At 37.4% G+C, this 23527-nt stretch overlaps 1 protein-coding gene across 3 annotated transcripts in view; it reads right to left on the bottom strand.

Moving 5' to 3' along the window:
- Positions 1–23527, bottom strand: part of ZMAT4 (zinc finger matrin-type 4) — a 421249-nt gene that overhangs the window by 135608 nt on the left and 262114 nt on the right. For all 3 annotated transcript variants that reach the window (XM_080658638.1, XM_080658636.1, XM_080658637.1), the window contains one exon: positions 1186–1282. In XM_080658638.1, coding sequence (XP_080514764.1) covers positions 1186–1282 — 97 coding nt within the window. The remainder of the gene's footprint in view (positions 1–1185; positions 1283–23527) is intronic.

A 23527-nucleotide genomic window follows, 5' to 3' on the forward strand; every position in this document is an offset into this window, starting at 1 on the left:
AAGAAATTTCCTTGCCTGGAATGCACCTTCCTCACATGCCTGCATGAAAAATTGTTACTCGTACTTTAAAATCACACATTCATTCCATCTAAAATGTTTATGAACCCCTTAATAGGCATGAAGTGCTGTGCTAGGAACCAGGGTTCTGATGGTGAGCAGCATCAGACCATGACTTCAACCTTATCTATCAACTTCTGCACCAACACCCCTATAAACTTACCCTGGTTGCTCTCTCCCTAGAACTCAAAGCTCTAGGTGTCCACGTGGTATTAGAGAAGAATCTGTATGTTTACATGGCTGTCCCCTTCCCCACCCCCCACCTGGCAGACAGCTCCACAAGAGGCAGGCCTGGGTCAATTCATCTTTTATTTCCCAGTGCACACCTCGGAGTCTGACACATAGTGGAGCTCAATAAATGTTTGTTAAATACATCATTTATTATTTATGAAGCCTTGGTACAGTCAAATCTGTTAAATGATTCTGCTGATAAATAGGAGAGAAATGAAAACAATTACACTCAGGAAAATTATATACTTTTGAGATATTCCTTGTGTATTTGTTCTATTTTGTTAGATTTTATTAGCAGTCCTAGCAGCTACTTTAAAAATGCCCTCAAAGCTAACATCATTCACTTTTAAAGAGATGCAAAGTATAAATATAGGTGAAATTATGCCTGATTAGCCTTTTTAGGTTTAAAATCAGGAGACTTTCTTTTAAAATAATGAAATAAGCTTACATTTAATTGGAAATACTTAGCATAAGATTTGCTAAGTTTCTATACTAATTAACAACATTCATCTAGAAATGGAAAGTGGTAGAAGACATTCGTGGAATTTGACATAACACCAAAATCTGGCACATCATTCAAATAGAGATAACATTGTTTATTTAAAAACCCTTAGAATAGATATAAATGTTTCCTGAAGTTTATAAAAAAATGTGCTGAACTGTCCTTGAAAATGAAAGAAGAAAGCCTATCATTATTTGTGCCCCCAAAGGAGAAAAAGCCATTCTTCAAATAGCACTAAGCAGACTTGGGAAGCTTCTGAAGAAACACTATCAAGGGAACTTTGGAGATAAAGAGATGCAGTTTAAATGCAGAAACAATTACAATGGTTAGCCTTTAACTGTCATCTAAAAACCACAAACAAAAGCACTAAAGAGTGAAAGTATGAAAATACCTACTTGGTCTGATGTTTAGATCCTTTCAGGTGGGCGTGATACTGTTCTATTGAGTTTAGAGAGACACTGCAGATAGTACATCTGTAATTGCGCCTCAGACCTGTGGACAACAGACAGACCACATTAGCTGCATCCTTGTCTTCAACCACCTGAATAAATTCTAGAATCTCCCAAAGTTCAGGGACAGAATATCTTAGTGGTTATCTGGTCCATCCTACCAACAGCATTTTGATCCCTCCTTCCAGAGCCCAGTCAACAAGTCTCTTAGCAGAAGTATACCTCTGAATATGTTAGAAGGTGCCTGCTCCATTTATAGGTGGCTGACATTATTAAAACATATTTTTGATATAAAATGGTTCTGGAAATTTTGTAACCTAAGCAAAGAAGCAGTTTACTCTTTCTCGAGGCAGATAGAGATGGTAAGCTGTCTTATCTGCATGAAACTTGAGACTCCAGAGAATACCTGTTTCAATTCCTCCTCCACAACTACTCCAATGGCAGAGTCAGAAAACAACTTACACAACATTCACTTGGGTTCTTCTTTCAGGATCATCTTATAAAATGTAACTACTCAGAGGAATCATATATTAATCTATTTCACAAGAAAGCTTACTTCCCACGAGAGAGTTTAAAAGAATGTTATCTATTTATGTACTTATTTATTCATTTAATTAGTTGATTAATAGAGGATCAACTTTGGACCAGGCACTGGGGATTCTAAGATGAATAAGATGCTCTCTGTTTCCAAAGAAGTTATTAAAAACCTCATTCCTTTGTAATATTGACTCATCTAGAGTCAACATATTATAAAGCAGCTTCAACAAAACAACTTTAAACATTTGCCACAGCTCAGAGACCCACAATTGAACACATTCCTTCTGATGGTGTGTCCCAGCAGAGCAGAGAGAAAAGGAAACTCAGAGTTAAGATCTGAAACTTCAGATTTAAATCCTGGTTCCAATCATTCCTGATTGTATGATCTAGAGGAAGTCATATAATTTCTTCCTAGCCTCAGTTTCCTTCAACTGCAAGATGAAGACAAGACCATCCACATCACAAGGTTGTTATAAAAATTAAGTGAATAAGATATATTAAAATTCTTAGTAAGAGTTGTTTTTATTAATTTTGCTCCAAAATTCAATGTCTTACCATTGTAAAAACCAGACTATAAAACAACTATAGAAATTTTTTCTGATGAATGCACAGTATTTTCTAAGAGACAAAATTCTTAATAGGAAAATAATGCACATTGTTAGCACTAGCTGGTTTGGTTCAGTGGCTAGAGCATTGGCCTGTAGACTGAAGGGTCCTAGGTTCGATTCTGGTCAAGGGCACATATTGTTTGAAGAATTTTATGACCTGATATCTGGGTGCAATTATACAAATTATTTGACTTCTCTGTACTTCTGTTTTCTTATATGATTGTGGGAAGACTAAGGAAAAACGTGTGAAAGAATGACTGACACATAACAAATGATCAATATAAATTAGCTATTATTATGATTTCAAAGAGGTGTTAAAACGGAACTATTTCTGTCCCAATGTACAGATGAAGCCCTAAGTTGAAGTCCTAAGACATAGATGCTAACTACACCCACATTACTAAAGTGAATATGAGGGCCACAATTCAGGGCATCCAAAGGAAGTGATCAAGAACCAGTTTCCAGTCCCAAGTTGATCATTCACCACAAGTCTAAAAAAGAGATAGAAAGAAATAGGTAGAGAGTTTCTAAAAGGGAGCTATACAGTACTGTGTTTTACTTATCCTCCTCCATGTGAGCTGTGGGAAGAGTTCTTCTCTCTCACCTGAAACCTATGGGAAAATAAATAGCTAATCACAATGGTATCAAAGCCACAGATCTCTGGGACCTTTTTGGGAAGTAATCTAAGGGACTCAAAACTTTCCAGGTACAGACTGATGATTCAGAGATGAAACAGACAACTGTTGTCTCTCTATTCCCTTAGGCTTAAGCAGTGACTCCCAAACTTCTGTGTGTGGATACAGCCTCCAGTTATGTCGCTAAAATGTAGATTCTCAGGCACAACTTCTGGAGATTCTGATTCTATAAGTTTTGGATATGGCCTGGGAATATACAAGAAGTTTCAGACTAGTAACTCCAAACCTCAACATACACACACGCTTTAACAAGTACTGCCCCATAGACTCATATGTCTTTTGGTAACCTGAATTTGTCAGAATAAAATGTTATTCTATAAAAAAGAGCTGTGCTTATATCACTTTTTAATTTAATAGGTGTGCATGATTGAGCAAATTACCATAGTCCCCAAACCCAGAGACTGTAAGTTATCACAACCAGCATGCATATGAGTTGTTTAAAACCTTATCTCCCCTTTTATGCATGGAATCAGAATATGAAAGCCAGCTTCTAGCCTTTCTCACTCCACAGTTCTCCATCAATCTTCTCATAATAAATGGTAACTACTTTTTATACAGGTCCCCTTCTGACTACAGACTAATCAAAGGTCTCCTCATAATAAATGGAGGTTCAGCTTGGCAGCAGGCGTAAATATTTGTTTAAAAATAGGCACTTTTAAGATCACCAACAAATCTAAAAAAATATTCTGATCTCTTACTTTCCATTAAACTTTTCATGCTCTGCAGCCAAACAGAGGCGTGGGCAGGAAATATTTGTCACTTTATTGTGATGCAAACTACAGGGAGTATAAATTAGAAAGGCTGTGCATATAAACAAGAACAAAGGCAGCAAAGGAGCAGAGGAGTCTTCCCCAACACATGACACAGTGTCCTTATTGGGAACTTAGGGCTTTATTAATGCTCAGTTGAAAGCCAAATACTTTGGAATTATACAGCTCTTTCTTCCTCAGAGAACCAGAGTCTTATTAAACAAAAATGCTAACTTTTCTATTTAACTCATTTTCAGTGCAATACCATTAAGAGTATCCATAAAACCTCTGTAGACCTAAAGGTTATTTCTGCAGGATTGTCAATATGTGTTAGGAAATATAGTCCCTGACTGCAAGGAACTGACAGTCCAGTTGGAGAGAGGATATATGAATACAAATGTCAATAGTGTTAGGTAGATCATAACAAGTACCACAGTCTGGATGAGTAGAGTGTCCCAGAAACTAGGGGAGAAAATTGTTTCTAACTCAGGAATTGGAAAAAGCTTCCTGAAGATGCATCGCTTTTGTATTTATATTCCCGAGTACAGTATGTAGAATAGATGGTCCTGGAGGGTTGAGCAGTATGTGACTACTCTGTCTTTTCAAGTCTAGCAAAGTTAGACTTTAGATGTCCCTGAAACTTTAGATGTATCCATTCTACATTAGAGAAACATCATTATGACTTTATTATGATGCCAGTTATTTTGCTGAATGCCAAGAATGTAAGAGAGAATAAAACAGGCAGAATAAAATTATTTATGGAGCTAGTCAGGTAGGAACACAAGAAACAAGTAAAGAAAGAAAAACATAATTAAACATTGTGAAAGTGTCACACAGAATGTAAACAGAATAATGAGAAAGAACCAGAGAAGAAGGTTGATTTTTGGTAGCATGGTCAAGAGTTATCTGAGAAGTATGATATGAAACAAAGGGAATGAGAATTAAGCTGTGATTGAAGAACTAGTTCAAGGGTTGTCCAGGAAGAGTAAACAGAAAACATAGAGAGGTAGGAGTGGAAATCAGCCGGGACTATTCAAGGAACAAAATGTGGTGAAAAAAAGAAACTAAACTAAACAAAACTGTCAAGTCAGAATTCTATATCTAGCAAAAACATCCTTCAAAATTGAAAGTGGAATAAGAATATTTTCAATAAAAACTAAGAGAACAGCCCTAGCTGCTTTGGCTCAGTGAATAGAGTGTCAGCCTGTGGACTGAGGGGTCCTGAGTTCGATTCTAGTCAAGGGCATATGCCTGCGTTGTGGGCTTGATCCCCATTGGGGGAGGTTCGGGAGGCTACCAATCAATGATTCTCTCTCATCGTTGATGTTTCTATCTCTCTTTCCCTCTCACTTCCTCTCTGAAATCAATAAAGATATTTTTAAAAATTTAAAAAAAAAAACACACTAAGAGAACAGTTTTCCAGCAGACCCACATCACAGAAAGGCTTATAAAGTCCTTTAGATGGCAGGCAAAAAAACACAAGACAAACTCCTATCTACAGGAAAAGATAAAGAACACCATAAATGATCAATATGTGGATATCTATATTTTTATTCTGAATTTATTTGAAGAAAGTGAACGATTTAAACTGTAACATTATATTGTGAATACATGACAACAATAACATAAGAATGAATAGGAGTAGGACAATACTATTGAATGATCATTATCTTTTGCATAAAATGGTAAATAGTAACTCTAAATAGACAGTGGTCATTTAAGGGTGCATACTCTATTCCACTAGAAACAAATACAAGGACATAAAGCTATGGAGCCTATAGAGAAAATTAAATAGGATGGTAAAGTTATTTGATTAACCCAGAAGAAAGCAAGAAAAGAGCTCTAGACCCAGAGGCTATCATTGGAGAATTCTGTCAAACATTAAAGGATTATATACTATCAACTTATGCAAATTCTTTCAGTGAAGAGATGAGAAAGAAACACTTCCATACTTGTTTTTGAGCCAGTATAACACTAACAAAAAGAATTAACAGACTCCAAAAGCAAATAAAATTGTAAACCAATATTTGTCATAAGCATGACATAAAAATCTTTTAAAATTTAGCAAATCATCCCTAGCTGGTTTGGCTCAGTGGATACAGTGGCAGCCTGTGGACTAAAGGATCCAGTAGGGGGTATGCAGGAGGCAGCAGACCAGTGATTCTCTCTCATCATTGATGTTGGTATCTCTCCCTCTTCCTTCCTCTCTGTAATCAGTAAAAATATATTTTAAAAAATTAGCAAATTAGAAACACAGGATATATACAGACATGCATGTATATATGCATATATACATTCATAGATTCATTATGATATATGTATATGTGCATACATATATCATAATCAAGTTTATTTGTTGCAAGAGAGAAGATTGGTTTAACACTTAAAAATGAAATTATATAATTCACTTATTAACAGACAAAATGAGAAAATAATATAATTTTAAAAGCTGCAGAAAAGATCATTTGACAGATTTCAACATCCATTCATGATCAAAATTCTCAGCAAACTGGAAAAGAACTTTCTTATTTTAATAAAGAGCACCCATGAAAAACTTACAGCTAATGTTATATTAAATGGTAACATAGTGAACAGTTTCCTAAGGTAAGCAAAAAGCTAAGAATGTCACTCTTATTGGTTCTGTTTAGTATTGCACTGGAGATTCTAAGCAGTGCAATAGAAAAGAAAAAGAAAAGGATGTTTTCAGATTGAAAATAAAGAAGTAAAATCGTTTGTATTTGTAGAAGATATGATTGCTTATATAGAAGATCCTAAGGGACCTATAAAATAGCCACTAAAATAAACAAATTTAGTAAAGTCACAATACACAAGGCCAATAGAAAAAAAATCAATTGTATTTTTTTAAAAATATATATATTTTACTGATATTTTACAGAGAGAAAGGGAGAGGGATAGAGAGCTAGAAACATCGATGAGAGAGAGACATCGATCAGCTGCCTCCTGCACACCTCCCACTGGGGATGTGCCCGCAACCAAGGTACATGCCCTTGACCGGAATCAAACCCGGGACCCTTCAGTCCGCAGGCCGATGCTCTATCCACTGAGCCAAACCGGTTTCGGCAAAAAATCAATTGTATTTTTTAAATAGCTACAAAGAACTGGAAAATTTTTTAAAAAAAGTAAATCCAGCATAATAGTATTAAAATATTATAAAATACCTAAGAATAAATTTAATAAAAGTTATACAAAACTGAAAACCAGAAAACATTTTTGAGAGAAATTAAAAAAAATCTAAATACATATATATATATATATATATATATATATATATGCCATATTTATGAGCTAAAAAACATCACTATTGTTAAGATATGAGCTGTCATATAGATTCAATGAAAACTCAATAAAAATTTCAACAGGCTCTTTGTAGAAATATGCCAGTGATTTGCTAGATTTATGTGGAAATTGAAGTAACTAGGATGGCCAAAACAATTTTGAAAAAGAAAATAGTTTGGGGACTCATACTTGAGGACTTTAAAATTTGCTATAAAATTTAATATAATCATAAAAGTATTACTTACATTAGCAAAAGAATGGAAAATATTCCATCAATGGAACAGAATTGAGAGTCCAGAACTAGACCTACACACAAGGGTCAATCCTATATAATAAAGACGTAATATGCCATTTTGTCTGTTACAGTGTCCAAGTCAGGATCAGTCAGTGGGTTGCGCATGCACAGGAGCAGGGGGGCAGGGACAGGGGCAGGGACTTCAACTCCCAGCGGAGGTACGCCCAGGCCTGCCCAGTGCTAATGTCCCGGCCAGCACTGAGATGAAGCTGCCTGCCTGCATCCCTGGCCAAGGATGTGACACTGCCTGCCTGTGTTCCTGACCTGGGACATGGCACTGCCTGCGTGTGTCCCTGACCTGGGACATGGCACTGCCTGCGTGTGTCCCCCGCCCCTACGCAGAGCTGCTTCGGTGTCTCGGTGAACTTTGCAACCGACCCAAGGAGGAAGCTGAGAGAGGAGAGGCTGGGAGCTGTGGATTCCCAGTGCTTTAGTCACTTGAAAACAGCCCCGCTTGGAATGCAAGGCGGCTGTACGTTCAGCTGAGAAGGGAGGGGGCTGAACACCACCGTCGCTGGGCTCTGGTCAGTCCAAGGCCTGAGCGTCCACCATGAGAAGGAAAAAATAGAGGGAGGAGCTCAGAGGAAGGGAGGACAATCAATCAAAGGAAATGTGTCTACCCAGCCCTCTCCCTCTTTCCACTGCCTACAAAAGCCCCAGGCCTGGCCACAGTTCTGTCTCCACCTTTTAGTCCCCTGTTCTCCAACCACAGAAGAAAGAAATAAGGAAGGAGTCCATGCTGCTTCTAGAAAATATCTATATACCTGATCTGCCGGTCGCTTCCCCCAGAGGGAGGCCAGACTGCGCTTAGGCCCGCTCCCCATGGGCCTAAGCTGTCAGTAGGACATTCCATGAGGGCTCCCGGACTATGGCAGGGGGGGTGGGCAGGCCGGTCTGAGGGACTCCCCCCTCCCCCGTGCACAAATTTTCATGCACCGGGCCTCTAGTTGAGATATAATTGGCAATACAGCTCGGTATGTTTAATTGTGCCCTATAATGACTTGACATACATATATTGTGAAATGACTACTACAAGAAGTTTAGTTAGCATCCATTATCTCATATAGATACAAAAAGAAAAGAGGAAAAATGTTTTTTTTTCCTTGTATGAGACATTACAGGATCTACTACTTTCTTAGCAACTTTCAAATATATCATACATCAATGTTAACTCTACTAGTACTTACCATGTTGCGTGTTACATCCCCAGTACTTATTTATCACATAACTGAAAGTTTCTACCTTTTGACCACCTTCATTGATTTAAAACAAAGGTGTAAGACAATTCAAAGAGGGGAAAATCTTTTTCAACAAATGGTGCTGGAATGACTACATAAATGTGTGAAACCAAAGGACTTACATCACTTCTACCTCATAACTCACTTTACAATTCAGACTTATTATAGATTTAAATATAAAGACTAAAACTATAAAGCTTCTAAAAAAATACAGGTGAACATTTTATGAACTTGGGGTAGAGATTTCTTAGGAAACAAAACATATTGAACATAAAAAATGATAAATTGGATTTTATACAAATTAAAAGTCTCTACTCCAGTGGTTCTCAACCTTTCTAATGCCGTGACCCTTTAATACAGTTCCTCATGTTGTGGTGACCCCCAAACATAAAATTATTTTTGTTGCTACTTCATAACTGTAATTTTACTACTGTTAATGAATCGTAATGTAAATATCTCTGTTTTCTGATAGTCTTAGGCTCTACAGCAGCGGGGTCACCTAAGACCATCGGAAAACACAGATATTTACATTACAATTCATAACAGTAGCAAAATTACAGTTATGAAGTAGCAACAAAAATAATTTTATGGTTGGGGGTCACCACAACATGAGGAACTGTATTAAAGGGACGCGGCATTAGAAAGGTTGAGAACCACTGCTCTACTCATTAAGAAAACACCATTAAGAAGACAAAAAATTAAAAAGGTGAAGGGATTAAGACAAAGAGAAGAAAACAAAAAGTTAAGTCACATCCTAGGAAAAACTATTTGGGATACATATATTTTATACAGGCCTTGTGTCCAGAATATACAATTAACTCCTATAAATCAATTAAAAATGACAACCCAATTTTTCCAAAGGACAAAATACTTGATCAGATATGTCATTAAAAAATACCAAAAAATGATCAATAAGCACATGAAAAGGTGCTCAACATCATTTGTCACTCACCAGGGAAATAAAAATTAAAAGAGCAATTAAATACTGTCTCACCTTCTACAACTACTACTTTCAAATAAAACAAAAATGTCAAATGTAAATCACTATGTGGGAAATCTGGAATTCTCACATTCCTGAGAAGACTGTAAAATGGTAAAACTATTTGGGAGAACTGTCAATTTCTCATAGAGTTAAACATATTTTATCCTATGACTCAGAAATTCTACTCCTAGACATTTATTTGAAGAATGAAAACTCAAAACAATCTAAATGTCCATCAGTACAAGAATTGACAAGCAAATTATGATGTATTTGTATAATGGAATATGGAAATTTAAAAATCTACTGAGTTATGCAACTACATAAATGATTCTCAAAAACATAATGTGTAGGCAAAAAATTCAGATACAGAGATCCCATACTGTGTGACTTTATTCATATAAAGTTCAAGAACAGCAAAGCTATCCTGCAAAAACAGAACTTCAGAACAGTCACATTCTAGGGGTGGAGACTGACTGGGATGAAACATAAGACAATTTTCCAGAGTGATGTAACTATTCTATATCTTGATTGGGATGATAGTCACAGGGTATATTCATTGATCAAAATTTATCAGATTATATAATTTCACATTTTTTTAAAGTTAGATGGATCTGATTCTACACAGAAATCTCAGCAAAATAGACTCATTTAGTCCCAACACATTCTATTGTAAATTACTATAAAGTAAACTTCATATTCATATTTATGCTTTGATAACCTTGCAACACAAAGAAGTATTTACATATGGTTTGTGTAATAATGCTTACTAAAGCTGAAATAATTTTGAAAGATGATTAATAATATAAAAGTAAAAACAAGAGATATTTGGTTTTGAATTATTTCTTTCTCTTCCACTTTCTAAACATTCATTAATCAACATGTCTTGTGAATGAATTGGTTCTCTTCCAGTTTAAAAAAAAATAAGCTAATACTTATGTATGCCATGTATCAGCACTTTATCCATTTACTCATTTACTCTTCACAATATCCTGTGAGTGGACACGATCATTATCCTGATTTAACAGATGAGGAAACTGAGGTACAGAGACTTACTTAAAATCACAAAGCTATTTTAAATCCATACATTCTACTCAGGAGCCTATGCTCTAACCACTATTCATACTACTTCCTCTGACAGGTGACTAGAAATAGTCACAGAAATAAGAAAGGCTCCTTAGAGCTCATCTAAATTTCAGGCCTCCGCCCAGTTGATTGTGATTCAGTAAATCTAAAACAGAATCTAGAAATCTGCATTTTCTAAAGCTCCCCAAGGTACAACTTTTGGATAAACCATTAATCTAGTCCAAAACCCCATAGGGAACACAAATTTTCCCCAATCAGAATAGTTTGTATTTGCTTATATTAGGTGGCTATTATTTTATAAAATGATTGAACTCTGCCCACTGACCCAAGTTCTGCTTTTTTGCACAAGTTTATTCCCATCTTTTCAAATACATAAAATACTTGAATGAAGTTATCCCACCCCCTGAGGCTCTGTTTACCAGGCTGAAAGTCCACTGGCATTTTGACAGTGTTGTTCATTATAATATAGGCTCATGTTCCCTGTGTCATCTGTATTATACATTCTAGATGGGATTTTCTATTTGTTGATGACATTCTTAAACTGCAGCCCTCAGACTGAAGGCCAAATCACTAGTGCGTTTCATGAGCAGGAAGTAGAAGAGAATTGTCACAACCTTTGTGCACCATTCATTCTATCAATACCTTTAAATCTTTGTGTGTGTGTGTGTGTGCACGCGTGCGTGCGTGCCTGTGCATGTGCCTGGCAACCCTGACCCACATAATCTACACTCATATTGAACTTGCTATCGGTAAATTCTAAGTCTTTTCTACACAAGTTTCTGCTAAGCCAAATCTTCATTTATTCATTTTGATTGGTTGGTAGTAGGTGCCAGGGTGCTATGAAAACAATATGAGTCCTCACTCCAGAATATAAAGATTGCCATCGTCTGCTAGCCAAGTTTGTCATTGATGAGGGGTGGAGTGCCAGTGGCATGCTTTTCATGTCTCTGTCATTCCAGTTATAGCATGTCAACATAAATCATAGAAAAGTCAGGGCAAGGAAAATTCTGGTAAACCATGGAGTCATCAACATATAGGTGGTAGTTAAAGTCATAGGGATAGTTAGATCATCTACAGAGATGGTTGTAGGTAAAGAGAAGAGAGTGTGGAGGAGAGTAGAGGAACAGTTTGTACTCCATGATATCAGAGTATTGCTGATCTGCTATCTGCCATTGATGCCTCTGGTAGGAGCCAGGCCCATGGGCATCTCCAGCTCCCACTGGATCTCCATCTTCAGTGTTGCGGAAACCTGGGGCAGATGGGGGCAGATGTAGGTGTGGGAATCTGGTGCCACACCCCAGCCTATCCTGCAGTCACCTGCAGTCACAGTCTCTAGTTTGTCCTCATGGGTTTCATCCAATGCGAAGTCCCTGTCACTGGTGGCATTTGTCCACAGCTAGAAAGGCAGGCTTTGGATTCAAGCCAGGCACTACAGTGGTGGGCAGGCATCCTGTGGAGTGGAAGTCCAGCAGAGTTCTGAGCATGACCCATGTACAGCTGAGCTCAGTGCTAGGTGGGCTGGAGACCTGAGTTCTTATAGCCCACAAGAGGCAGAAGTCCCACTCATATTGGTGTCTAGATGGAATCCTCATCCAGGTGTCCAGACTTGTGGTTTGAGGCATCCTGGGCATTCTTGTTACACCCCATTACCTCAGTCTTGACATAGCATTTGACATAACTGTCGTGACTGACAGTGACTCCATATTGACTTATCCAAGGTGTTAATAAAGTTCACTCTGCTCTCGCTCTATACAGTACTCATTACAGTGATTGTACTTCTCTGATCAAACACTAACTGATAGAGGTGGTATTGAGGAAGCTGAGAGAAGAAAGCTTTTCTAGCAGTATGAAGAAATCATTATCATATTTAATACTAAAAACTTTCTTATGAATATTATTATCCCATTTCACAGATGAGAAAACTATGTTTCAAAGACAATAAAGTCATAGAACTAGTAAGTGGAAAAGCCATATATGAATCTACTTATTTCTGATTTCAAAGCAAGTAACCTTAATAACTATACTTGGGCTCTTAAAAGAAGAAAACATGGGAGTAAAGAAAGGAAAGTAAAAGAATCATGTTTCCAAAAAAAACCTTGATTTGAAACTAATATGTAAAACAGATAAGCATAGATGCTCTACTTTAAATGGGGATGAGTTGGAGGTCTCAAACTCCCGTCAGTTTCACATCAAGCTCTAATCATAGCATTTAGGGCACCCAAAGTAAGGGACCTTGGGCTCTGTAGGCAGTTTGGGAACCACTGCTTTTTGTCATGTTACATTATAAGGATAATAATGAGGCATGTTGGTATGTTCAATCTTAGATTGTACTGTGGGATATCTCTTCCCTGTAAGTTTAAACTAAGAAAACTTCACTAAGATCAGGGTTTGCTGCAGTCCCAGTTAGAGGAGAGCCTGTATTACTCCATACTACAGCCATCACAGTGTACAGGATGTTTACCAGTAAATTCTAGACCTTCTGAGTTCATCCCACTGCTTGCAGGCATAGACCACAGGGTACCAAACAGTCAATTAAACAAAGAACATGCATTTTCTAAGACAATCCTTTCTCTATAAATAGTATAAATGCAAAGCTTTGAAAATGGAATCAGAAAGTGAATGGCTTTGCATCTTCAAAAGCTATTTCCAAACAAAACCTAGAGCTATGAAATAAATTTATTCTCAGTAATTAAAAGATAATTTTAGCCATGTTGGATGTCTGACCCAACAAAGGACTGGAAAATTGTTACCCTACTGTGAAGATTCAGAAGAGACAGAGTAACTCATGCTAAATATTTAAAGAGCTGCTTCATTGGAAGAAGGTTTAGATGTATTTTATATGGCAGAGAATCAATGATACATTTTCAGTCTTCGAGCAAATCAGCCCCCATACAACCTTGAATTTATCCTTAGAGGTTATCACTATAAATATTATTTCTATTAGCAAACTGCAAACAACCCAAATAATTGAACTGGTTTTTGTTTTGACTTTTGTGATTTGAACTGAATGCTAAGAAAATAAATAAATAAATAAACACACTCTGAAGCAATTTCTTAGTTGAATTGTACTCAAGTGGTTTTCAACCATATATTAAACAACAACATGTGGGCAAAATAGCTTCTTCCTGTCCTGGATGCTGATGTCATACAAATGAAAATTCATGGAACATGAAATGTACTTTTTCCTTTGGGTCCCATGGCAGTGCCACAGATCTCAGTGGATTTAGGCAACTAATAACATAACAGAGCATTTTTTGTTTTGTTTTAGTGTAAAATGTTTTCATAAAATTTGTGCTTTTTCACAACACAATTTTTTATTAGAGATTGTTTTCTGCACAGCGTAGAGTGTACTTCAGCCTGATTATGACATCAAGTTAAACAGTGGGTTAAATTAAAGCTCCAATAGTTGCTTGTTACTACTCCCTAGGGTTGGTAGAAAGCAGAGCGCAGAATAGAATAGAGGCATTTCCCTTCCACACTCTCTCTCTCTGCCCTGCAGTGGTGTCTCTTTCAAGCTATATCTCATTTTTTTCTCAAGAGCTAGGGATCATAGGCTGCTCTGATTTCCCTACAGAATTGTCAGTAATCATGATAGGTCCACAGCTGTCAAAAAATTGTAGTATTGGCTTTTTATCTGCATTAGCTGAGGACACAGTAATTGTCAGCTTTGTTAGAAGTCCAAATACATCTTTAGCAAACTTGCTTTGGAGCTGTACCAGCTGCCTGGTCAGTCAAAGGGCCCCAGGAAGGAAAAGAAGAATTGGTGTTACTTTTCAAGAGACCTCATCCAAGAAGGATTCCAAGTTGAAATATGAACAGCAATAAAGTCATCATTGTCAATATCTCCTTTTAATCTCTTTATAAATGAGATTGTATCCTTTCCCTCTTTATTCTCTCTGTCATTCACACACAAGCAGGCCATTAGGTACATGACTATAATCTTTGGTGTCCTTCTAGTTCTTTTGTTAATCCCTTTTGCTGGTTTGTAGACATCTATCTCATACGCCCAGGTCTTTATCCTGCTTTCACCAGACAGCCCACCATACTCTGGTAAGTCATGGCTGTCTGCTGCTTCCCTGAAGCACTGACCTTTTAATAGGGATGTTTGATGTTAACAGCTTTCAACACTAGAAGAAAACAACTTTAAATGTAGGATTTGAGGTTTGACTATATGGGTTGGAGAGAGCTTTATGAAGAGAGTGGCCTTCCAATCACCAGTACCTCATGGCTTCCTGTGCTGCCTCCCCCTGGCCAGCTTGACACAGACACCCTGACATCTGGAGCCCCACTGTAACTTGCATCAAAGTGGCCTTTCTCTGGGACACAAGGCAGGAGACCTCCCTATTTACCATCATCATAACAGTCTTACCTATTTATAAAAATATGCCTGATCTGGTGTGATTTCCAACATGAAAGAGAATAGCAGAATTCGTAAGTTACAGATAAGAGAAATTGTTGATTTTAGAAAAAAAATATACAAAATCTAGAAAATGACTGTGACTCAATAATTATCAAATCTATTGGGGGCTGAAAATATGGGAAACAAAAGACATGAAAGAATGGAGTACTGATCATTTTCAGGAGGAGGAACTTGTATCTTTTCTTCTTTTAATCTATTCTTGTTATTAACCCTTGGGTGTCTTCATTTCTAATCTGTAAAATGGAGATAATAATTATATCTATCTCAAACAGGGATGTGGGGGATAAGGACACATATGTAATACCTTAATTAATAAAGAAAAAAAGTTTATATGAACATTAAGAGTTAATATAAGTCAGTGATTTTAAACCATGCAATACCTGACTATTTAGTGAGGGGCAAAAAAAATGACAATAGCCAACACAACAATAGCCATCTGGTATGAATGAATCAAAATTATACCTTTTTTTCTTTTCTTGTCAGGTCGGCAAACAAATCTAATATACTTTTTGGTGTGCCACAGAATTTTAGTAATTAGTTTATGTGTGCCATGAGATGAAAAAGGTTGAAAATCGCTGATATAGGTGAACAACTTCGAAAAGAACCAAAACAGCTCAATAAATGCAAACTACGATTTTTATTTTAATCACAGTTATTCTTTGCTTTGGATAAAAATAAAGACCGAACTCCTGAGTGGGAGGTTTTATAATTTAATATTCTAGAAAAAGTTCTCATTTTTAGCATCCTGAGGCATATTTAAATATTCCTGGCAAGTTGCCTCCTCCACAGATGCTACTTGTACACATCTTTTTTGACAGGTTCAATGCTTCTTTCTATAACCAATCATCTTATATATTTGCTTGGCATAGAGTTAAATTGAAAATTATCTCTATTCTTTATTTTTTTTAATTTTTGAAAACATGGAAGATGTGACATTTCATGAACTGCTTGTTAGAAAGCAGTTGATACAGTAAATTTCAATATATTTTCCCTACTTTGTTTTTAAATTGGGTGATTGAGGTTATTGAATAGGTAATTAGCTAAGTTCATAAATTAGATAAAAAAGGAAAATGCAGAAGAGTATATTAGAAGTCATGTAATTGTATTTTTAAAAATTTTTGGTTAATCCTCATCCAAGGATATTTTCCATTAATTTTTAGAGAGAGTGGAAGGGAGGGGGAGAGACAGAGAGAGAAACATCAATGTGTCCCCTGGGGATTGAGCCTGCAACCAAGGTACATGCCCTTGACCAGAATCAAACCTGGGACCCTTCAGACTGCGGGCCAACGTTCTACCCACTGAGCAAAACTGGCTAGGGTAATTTTTTTTTATACTTCTTTATTGTTGGTAGTATTACAAATGTCCCTCTTATCCCCCACTCATTGGCACCCTCAAGCCCGCCCCTGTACCCCACCCCAATATTTTATTTTTTATTTTTAAGAAGCATACTCAAAGATCCATCAGAAGACATGTGTTTTTTTCTGTTTTTTTTTTTTTTTTCCTTAGTAACCTCTGTTAACAATACCATTTGTTCTCTAGGGTCTTTACAATTACTGAGCACCTCTGTTGCTACCACCCTAGTCAAAACTCTCATAATTTTCCATCTGAGTGATTGCAATTTGTCTCTACACCTGTTTCCCTGCTTCTGCTCTTATTCCCCTGCTTTAGACAATTCTCAACACAGCAGTCAGTGATTCTGTTAACACTGCAGTCCAACAGCTTCCTATTACTCTCTGATTGAAAGCCAAAGTCATCACAGTGGCCTTGAACTCTCACACTGTCTGGACCTCTCTCATTGCCTCTCCCATTGCCTCAACTCTCTCTACTCCACACCTTGCACACTCCTGCCTGAGGGCCTTGTCCAGCTATTCCCTCTGCTCATCCTCAATTCTGTGCATGGCTTGCCTTCAGCTCACTCACATCTTCATTCAAATGTCACCTTCTCTGTGAGGTCTTTCTTGACTGCTCTACTTACCCCACTCTCTATCTTTTTTTTCTCTCATCTTTCCTCACACTATTAACAGCTAACATAGTATAGATTTTACTTTTTAAAACAATTTCCTGAAATGCTGAATTAAAATCTAACATTCAAAAAGGCATATGTTTTTTTCTTTCTGTTAATCAAGCTCAGAGGAGTGACTGGCACATAGAGGTACTCAGTAAATATTTAAGAGGATAAATGAATGAGCAAATGCAATGAACAATTATTAAAAGATAATACAGGTAAGCTGAACTCTAAAGAAATATTTAATCTTTAGAGAAATATCCATATGGCTTTTCTTTTTGGTTACCTGAGTGGAAAAGCTCATTGAACTATTATTTGAATTTCATGATTATTTAAAACTAATATTGGTTGATGAGGCAGGGAAGGCTTCAGGAGTAAGTATAGTGCCTCTCTTCCCCTCCCTGCCCCAAGATTCTAATGTGCCATTCCAAAAGGAAGTATGTGAAGAGACAAAGAGTATGTGTATTTTTAAAACTCCCTGAGTTTTATGGTATAAGATTGAACCATAAATTGGGAAAAAAGAACGCATACAATTCAGTTTTTTTAATTATGCCAATTTTCATATGCTTATGTTGAACATGAAAGTAATGCACAGTGTATATTTTTAAAATGCAGAGTGAATTTATTTTGAAATTCTGTGTGAACATATATAGGAAAATAAATAAAAGATTAGGCCAGAAATCCAGTGAGATAAAATCCCCGAACAGTTACAAAAGACACTTTGATGTTCCAACTGATGGTTTCTAGGCATAACTATCACCAGGCATGTGAATTGTTGCAGGATTTTTCCTGCTCAGACAATACAAATGACTGATCTCAGTCAACAGTTTCAATTTGGTGGGAAATTCTGACTGGAAAATAATAAATTCAATAATATACTAGTAAGTAGACAGTCAAATCAATCAATAGTTTTAAATTTAGGATTTTCTGAATTCTTACAAATGTCTGACATTGACCTCTATTCTGAAATATTTCTAAAATAAATTCTTACAGTCCCAGATTCACCCATTGCAATTTCTTTCATCTTTCCCCTCATTTATTCCCAGTGCACTTTAATTTTCAAACATTCTGGCCTCATGTACTACTTGATTATAGCCCTGGAGAACAGGGAATGTCTAATTCATTTATGTTATGTATTTCCAACATAGAGCTAGCACATAGTAGGTATTCAGTTTAGGTTAATCAGCAAGACTCTGTCCAATACAACACACAAATATATGCATACACAAGCATGTACAATACACATATATACACATACACATCTATATGTATAGATGTAAATGTTTTCTACACTGTCTTTCTGGAAGTGAAATTGAAAAAAATCATCAAATAAGGGCTTCCTTAAGGGGTCTTCTCTATTAAAGGAGCTAAGATTGTATTCCCTTTGGTAAAAATATTGTCTTAGGGAAATGTCAGCTTGCTTTGAACCTAAGAATTGGTATATACAAAGAGCTGTGTAAATATGTGGCTGTGTGGTCCGCTAAGTGTGGCTTCCTCCTCTCCGAGGTCTATGCCTAGAGGCAGGTGGGAGAGTGGGTTGAAGATGTCTGGAAGGAAGATACTTAAGGAAGGTAATTGTTTGAATATGTGCTGTATAAGGGGAAGGTGTGGAGGGAGATGGGGTCCCTATTACTTAGTCCAACTGAGACTTTAGTTCCCAGCATCAATCCCTTCTTCTGTCTGGCCTTCCTCACAATGCACAGTGCCCAAGCTATCCTCTGGGTGCCTTAGACAGTGATTGCCTCTATTAGTCATGCAGAGTTCTTCACTTGGTCCTGAACTATTCAAACTAGTACAGTTTGCTTTTTCCTATGTTTGCATCTCCCCATCTAAACGAAAAGCTTCTTTAAAACAACAATGGCATCCTAAGGCAGTCATCCTTTTATACCCCAACCCCTGCAAAGATTCCTGCTCATGGAGCTGCTCACTAACCAGCTGAATAATTAAACATGTCTGTATAGAGTATGTATGGGGGGATGCAGGTTAGGCTCTTAACATAGGCCAATCAGACCTATTATCAGTCCTTCGATGTTAGTCAAACCACGCATATTGGTAAAATAGCAGTCAGATTTTTCCCCCTCTGGATTCTTCTTAATTTTCTTTTTACCTATCCTCACTTTCTGGATTCCTTGATAGATAATTGATTCAAGACCTTCTGGTCTGCCACCCCTCCAAAATTTTCTTATAGCTTTGGACCTTGGCTTCCCTCAAGTTTCAAGCCTTTTCAGTTCATCCAGCTACCTATCAGGAGGCACTCCATGTTCCTGCCAAGCCAACAGAGTCCCAGTTCAGAGGGTCACAGAATTTCCTCTGTCAATGGCCAGAACTAGGCCCATGTCCCTTTATTCTATCCTGACATAGACACCCAGTTCCAAGGTAAGGCGGCACATCTCTAAACTTTATTAATAGAAGAGTAATTAATGCTCTCAATTTTAACAGAGTCTAATTGGTGAACTCTATGTAGTCTGTTTAAAGAATGAAAACAAATAAAAGTACCTTCCAATAATGCCAATCCTTGAAAACAAACGAAACTACAAAGAATTCGCCAATAAATCCCCACTGATTATTGAATCCAGTGCTTGAAAAGCTTCAATATGTCCAAGAAACTGAGAAATTATCCACAGAAGCACACAAGAATAAATGTAAAGAATACCAAAAATATTTGTCACATGCTCAACGAATGCCTGGGTATATACTTATATCTTATCTTAGATCAAACAGGCAAACCTTTGTAAGCACCTCATTCCTTACGTAGGCACTATTACAAAGCAAAAATGGGTTGTGTGAGGCAGCTATACAGGGCCAAAATTCATCCCATGAAAGGATATCCAAAGAAAATCACACAAAAATAGCCTAATCAAGTGGATGATCCACCAAATCATATACATTATTTTCGTTACATCTGTCTGGAAAGCTTGATTGCCAGTTGAAGCACTTAAGGCAAAATGAGTCGCCTGCCTCATTTGGATGAAAGCAGGAACAATTTCTTTCATAAATAGCATGAATATAATTTAATTCTGTTATCTTTTCTGCTTGAGAAAAGTGCCTGGATTTCACACAGAAATAAGAATTTGATGTTTGTATATTTGCCATGTTTTCCTTGATACTGTAAATAAGAAAAAGATGATGCCTCAAAAATGCCTCATGCATTTTTGAATATTTGGGTCCTTGATTCAAATTTTCAGGCACTATAACAGCAAAAAGGAGTGATAAGAAGTGTGCAATCAAGAAAGAAGGTTGTATGTGAAATCTACACTAAACTTTCTCCTTTATTCAAACTGAATAACCAGATTTGCCCTTTTGCATTATTTGGCTGGTCTTAACTCATGTGTGTTATGGATGTTACAGAGAGTTCTCTTTATTACTTCATAAAAAATATACAATTATCATTTTCAAAATGATCCAAGGTGGCATCTGCCCTTCCTTTGAGTTCTGAGAAAAGTGATCTGTGCTTAATTGAAAAGTTCCTTCTGCAAATGCAGAAGTTGTGCAATCTTTTGCTACGGAGAGTCACTTAAAAGTAGCTTTAATGGACCGTGTAATAGCTTATTTGGCTGTGCTCTTTTATTTTAGCATAATAACATAAATATTCCATTCAAATGTTGAAAAATTATTCAAAGCAAAAATACAGGCCCAGCATGTCAGCTACCGCATTATTTGGGTTGTGGTCCATTTAAAACTACATCGATGTGTCAACATTAATTGTGTGTGCCCAGACATTTACATATTATCTGTAGGATTTATCTGATCTCTGAAATTCACACTTCAACTTATTGTCTGGGGCATGTAATCACATTTAGAATAACATTATTCTGTCCTACACCAGATCAATGTAGGATTTCCTTCCAGATAAAACATTTGTTTGAGCTTCATTATTCTGGGCAGTAGTAAAGAATATCAATAAAGGTAAAAAGTTTCAAATGTTTAAGTGGTTCTCAAAAGAGGTTAAAAATAAAATTTGACTATTATATATTTTAGTATTGCAGATAAGCAGTTTAAGTGCCACACTAAATTAGACAAAGTACGGTCTGGAACTCTCCCTGCCACAGAGAGCTGATTTTTCAGCAAGACTTTTTTTATGGTCAGACCCCACTGTCATTGTTGAAAGGCAGAGGTTGTCCAGTTAAGGGGAAGTACCTGGACTTCCTGTTCAAATACTGGTAAACTCAAGGCTCCACTCACAGCACCATTACTTACTGTCATAAGGCACCGAGGCCCAGTTTCCTGCTTTGTAGGAGGAATAAAGATAACACAATTCACTTATAGTGAAGAGATGAAGTTGGCAATATATGCAAAGTACTCAGCACAGTTCATGACATATTATGGATTCTCAGTAAATTCTCATTCATATTCTCTCTCTTTCTTCCTCTCATGAGTATGTGCATGCTAAATTATAGCCACTACTGCTCTGGGCAATATCATAGACCCAAAGACTCCTTTGTGTGTCAACACAAATAGAGGCAAGAAATGCAGGTTCTATGCCAAATTAGTTACTTGTGACACCCACAGAAAATGTATAATTCCATATCTCTGGCAACTCTGGCTCCTCTATTGCCACCTCTCTCCCCCGCTCCACACACACAATATCCATTCCTTATACATTGACATTCCTCCAGTTTCTGTACTTGGCTCACTCTCTCCTTGCTTTTATCTTATTGCTGATTTTATCCATGCAAGAACTTTAGCTCCCATCTCCAGACTGATGGTCTGAAGTCCACATGTCCAGTCCTGGCTTCACCCTAAGCTCCAGACTCTCACATCCCATGGCTGACTGGCATGTTCACCTGAGTGACCTGCAAGTACCTCAAATTTAACATGTCCAAATGTGTCTTCACTGCCTTAACCTACTCAATACTCTGATCTCCCCATAAACATGTTTCTCTTATTTCCCATGTTATCGTTAATATATTTCTACCCAAAAGTTTTCTATGCTAGAAATTCTTCACTTGCCAATTTAAATTAGTTAAATTAGCTTTGCCCTCTTCCCAATGTTCCTACATTTACTACTCCATTCCGCTATGGGTTTACATTCCCTCCCACCTTGTTCCCACCCCACACCTTTAACCTGCTCCCCAGTTTCATATCTACTCATGTATTAAATGCAAATCTTATCTGTTATCTTGGATTTCCTGAGCTGGCCAGTTTCCTGGACTGGATGCCACCACCAGGAGCCAGTAAGCCACTTGACCTTGCTGAGAATGCTAGGCCAGGTCTATGCACTGAGATGCTTCTCCTTCAGCCATTTCTGGACTTTCTGAATGAAACATCCCTCTGTAGGTCATGAGATATGACATCCCCAGCAGCCTCCAAAGGGATGACCCAACCTGAAAGCATGGGAGAAGTAGCTTTCCATGGGGCCAATATTGGCCCAAAGAAAATCAGAGATTAGATTAATCTGGACAAAGAAATGTTCCCTTCTTCCTACCTCCAATGGGCTCATTTAAGGTTGGTCTCCTCAATACAGACAGTCCAGAAGCATTCACATACTGAGTGACATCCCTGTTGAGTGGCCTTCTGTGACTCTTCATAGCTCATCATGAAGCAGCAGCCCATACAATAATGCATCACTTTTTATTGCTTCATGTCCTTCTTTGCAGCCCCTCCATTTTTCCTCACTTCTGCTACCTTTTGTTTGCACCTAGCAATCAAAGAATTGGCATTTAATCCTTGCCTCAAGTTCTATGTTTTTACAAAATTTAGAACTAACAAAACTTCCAAAAATGATTTTATGCAACTTTAAATAAAAGTCTCTTTACAATAAGTGGGAACGCTTGACTCATTTTCCTTTTCCTGCATCAAATATTAAAGGACAATAAAATAAATATTTATAGTGTAAAAGCCTGTTGTAAGAAGGCTACAATAATTTTACAAAAGTTTGCTTTAGGTAGTTTAGGAGCCAGAATGAATGAGGAAACATAGTAGATCTCGCAAGTGAATAATGATTGGATGTAAATTTACCAAGAAAAAAATTTCTTAGCTATTACTAGACCCTGAGCTTTGGGAGGAATTTGTCATGGTGAACTTTACAGAAGGGTCATAAAATAATGTAATGGATCATATCTTTTATAATATGTCCTAGAGGACTGGTGCATGAAATTCGTGCCTGGGTAGGGTCCTTAGGCCTGGCCGACAGGACCATTGATGGGGAGGGGGGGGGATGGCCCTGCTGGCACCTGCCTTGGACAGCCTGATGCCATCTGCTGGCCAGCCCTGACCCCTGCCACTGCCGCCAGTCACCTCCCTCTATGGGGCGACTGGTAGAGTGATTGAGGGGCCCTGCTGGCACCCGCCTTGGCTGGCCTGGGGCCTGCGGGCTGGGAGCAGCTCCTGCATTGAGCATCTGCCCCCTGGTGGTCAGTGTGCATCATAGTGATCGGTC

This window comes from Plecotus auritus (assembly GCF_963455305.1).
Source record: "Plecotus auritus genome assembly, chromosome: 3".
In the NCBI taxonomy this organism is placed as follows: Eukaryota; Metazoa; Chordata; class Mammalia; order Chiroptera; family Vespertilionidae; genus Plecotus; species Plecotus auritus.